The 2,652-nt window shown below is 32.8% G+C and overlaps 1 protein-coding gene across 1 annotated transcript; it reads left to right on the plus strand.

Annotated features, from left to right (window-relative positions):
* The first annotated feature begins 492 nt into the window (after positions 1-492).
* Positions 493-1,588, plus strand: LOC127734403 (forkhead box protein B1-like). The gene has a single exon (XM_052244259.1). The coding sequence runs from the start codon at positions 562-564 to the stop codon at positions 1,483-1,485; it is 924 nt and encodes a 307-aa protein (XP_052100219.1). The 5' UTR covers positions 493-561; the 3' UTR covers positions 1,486-1,588.
* Positions 1,589-2,652: the final 1,064 nt, after the last annotated feature.

Genomic DNA, 2,652 nt, shown 5'->3' on the forward strand with positions numbered 1-2,652 from the left:
TGCATTTTATTACGGCATTCAACAAAGTCGCCACTCAAACTCGTCCTATCATTTCTATTGAAACTTTACTTGTTATAGCTTTTCTATTTCCACACCACTAGAATCTATCAAATAATGGGGATTAAATCTGGTCCATTTGAAATCCATTTATCATTTTCTCTTTCATTTGACATATTAGTATTCGTGATGCGACTAAAAAGAAAGTTATTTTTAAAAGAACATATAATCAACCAATCAGGTTCGCTATTGCACGCAAGATTTAGCAGCAGCTTACCAAATTAGGTAATGTTCCTGCCCCTAAACAGATGACTGACGGATAGACCATGTCTGTTTCGCTTACAATAATAAGCTACACACAGAGGGTGTTATTTCTTGATATGTCAAGTATTTGTATGCCAAATTAAATTTGTTTTCCTGAAGAAGATACTTTATTTCAAGTTTTCTGCTGAATGTGTCAATTGTGTTTGAAATATTTGCTTGAGAGGCAAACCAAAAGCTGTAAGAGCGATCAACAAAGTGAAAACACACATTAAAAGATTTAGTTGAACTGAACTTTTCACGATGCCACGTCCAGGAAGGAATACGTATAATGACCAGAAGCCACCGTACTCGTATATAGCTTTAACAGCAATGGCTATTCAAGGCTCTCAAGAAAAGATGCTGCCTTTGAGTGAAATTTATAAATTTATTATGGATAGATTTCCATTTTACAGACAAAACACACAAAGATGGCAAAATTCTCTGCGTCATAATTTGTCCTTTAATGATTGCTTTCTAAAAATTCCAAGACGACCAGATCGTCCTGGCAAAGGAAGTTATTGGGCACTTCACCCGATGTGTGGAGACATGTTCGAAAATGGAAGTTTCTTGAGGAGAAGGAAGCGATTCAAGTTTCCACACAGAGGAGGACAAAGCGAAGCAATGAAATCTGAAATGGAATCTCAATATATGCATGACCAGGCACTGATGAGATATATCCAGTCTGGAGGTGGTGGAGGAGTAAGCCCTAGACTTCATCCTTACGGACTCCTGACGGGACACGGCAACAATAATACGTACAAACAACCATTCACTATAGACAATATTATAGCTCCAGATAACAAAAGCAGTAGTACACAAATGACTCAACCAATTATACCAACGCCATTGCCAGCGTTTGCCTCACAGTTTGCAGGAACTTTATCTTGTTCAAACTTACTCTCACCGTATCCATCTGGGGACTTGTTATCTTCTCTAGCATCATCTTACAACTTGTCAGCCGAGTATCAAAACATTATTAGGTGCAATCAACGAGCAGGATCTGTGTGCTTACCGATCAAACCGTCGCCAGTGTCTCTACTGAACTCTCACCCTCAGAACATGATGGGAATACCTAGTATCAGATATTCTGAAGCTAAGCTATGTAGGACCACATTACTGGACTCTGATAAGGACTCATCTGTGATCTCTAGCATTAGTCCTACTGTATCAATAGACTCACACTGAGATAAACTTTGTGTGGCACTGTCTCAATAGTATGGCACAGTAAGTGTTATAAATCAAACTCATGATCATTATTATATCTAAATATGTCGTATGAGAGATTATTTTAATTCATTTAAAAATTGTTGTGCAATGGTTATAATAAATTATATTACTGAAAATGTAGGAATTGTTTATTACAGGCATACTCTTAAAATAAATAATATTTTTGAATTATTTTAGTTAGAACCATTTAGTGTTATATATAATATCAACATGGAAGTGTCACCTGAAAGTTCTTACCTCAAATTTTAGAATTATTTATCAATTAGAAATTTCTTGCTTGTAAAATAGAGTTCTAAGATCCAAATATATCAAATTTTACTTCCCCAAAACAAAATATCTTTTAAAATTAATAACAACACAATGTTTGTATACTTAGAGATTATTGGTGAAAATAAAAGAAATTACATATAGTGCAAAGTTTAACCCATATATCAAATTGGAAAACTAAGCATCCTTTCAATTTCAATAAAAAAAATTTATATGAACAAAATTAACCAATTTATCTACAGAACGCCATTATTTGTAAATTTTCAGTTTATAAATAATTGGATGGTTCTAAGACTAAGGGTGCTACTTTATCATGCAAAGTTGGCATTAGGCGACTTTTTGTTGTTCAGTTTAGGCCCTTTTTCGTGTTAAATGTTTTGATTGTTTGACTTTCCAAACTAATGGTCTCGACAATGTTATGATAATTTCACACAACAACATGTGTGGTGAGAACGGATATTGATATTACATGGTTTTTATTCATACTAGCTTTGAGATGTCATTCTTACTTTTAAGTGAATTGGAAATTTTGTAGAAAGTAACTGAAATAAAGAAATATGCTTTTTCCTTATAGTACTACCATGCTTGAACCTATTAAAACTTTTAAGCATAGTAAGTTATATGTTGTATGAATAGTTGAAGAGAAAAAAAATAATATTGATTACCTTCAATTTTCAATTTTTTTTTGTTTTTGTTTTTTGACAAGTGAAAAAGATGATTTTTATTCGATTTGATTTAACATTAATCGAACAGAAAAAAAAACGAGGAAGCTTAAACTAACACATACAAAACATTGGTCATGTTTATTTTGATATGTAAAAAAACTAACTCATATAACAGTTAAAAAAAATTTAATAT

This window comes from Mytilus californianus, unplaced genomic scaffold, assembly GCF_021869535.1.
Source record: "Mytilus californianus isolate M0D057914Y unplaced genomic scaffold, xbMytCali1.0.p SCAF_3, whole genome shotgun sequence".
In the NCBI taxonomy this organism is placed as follows: Eukaryota; Metazoa; Mollusca; class Bivalvia; order Mytilida; family Mytilidae; genus Mytilus; species Mytilus californianus.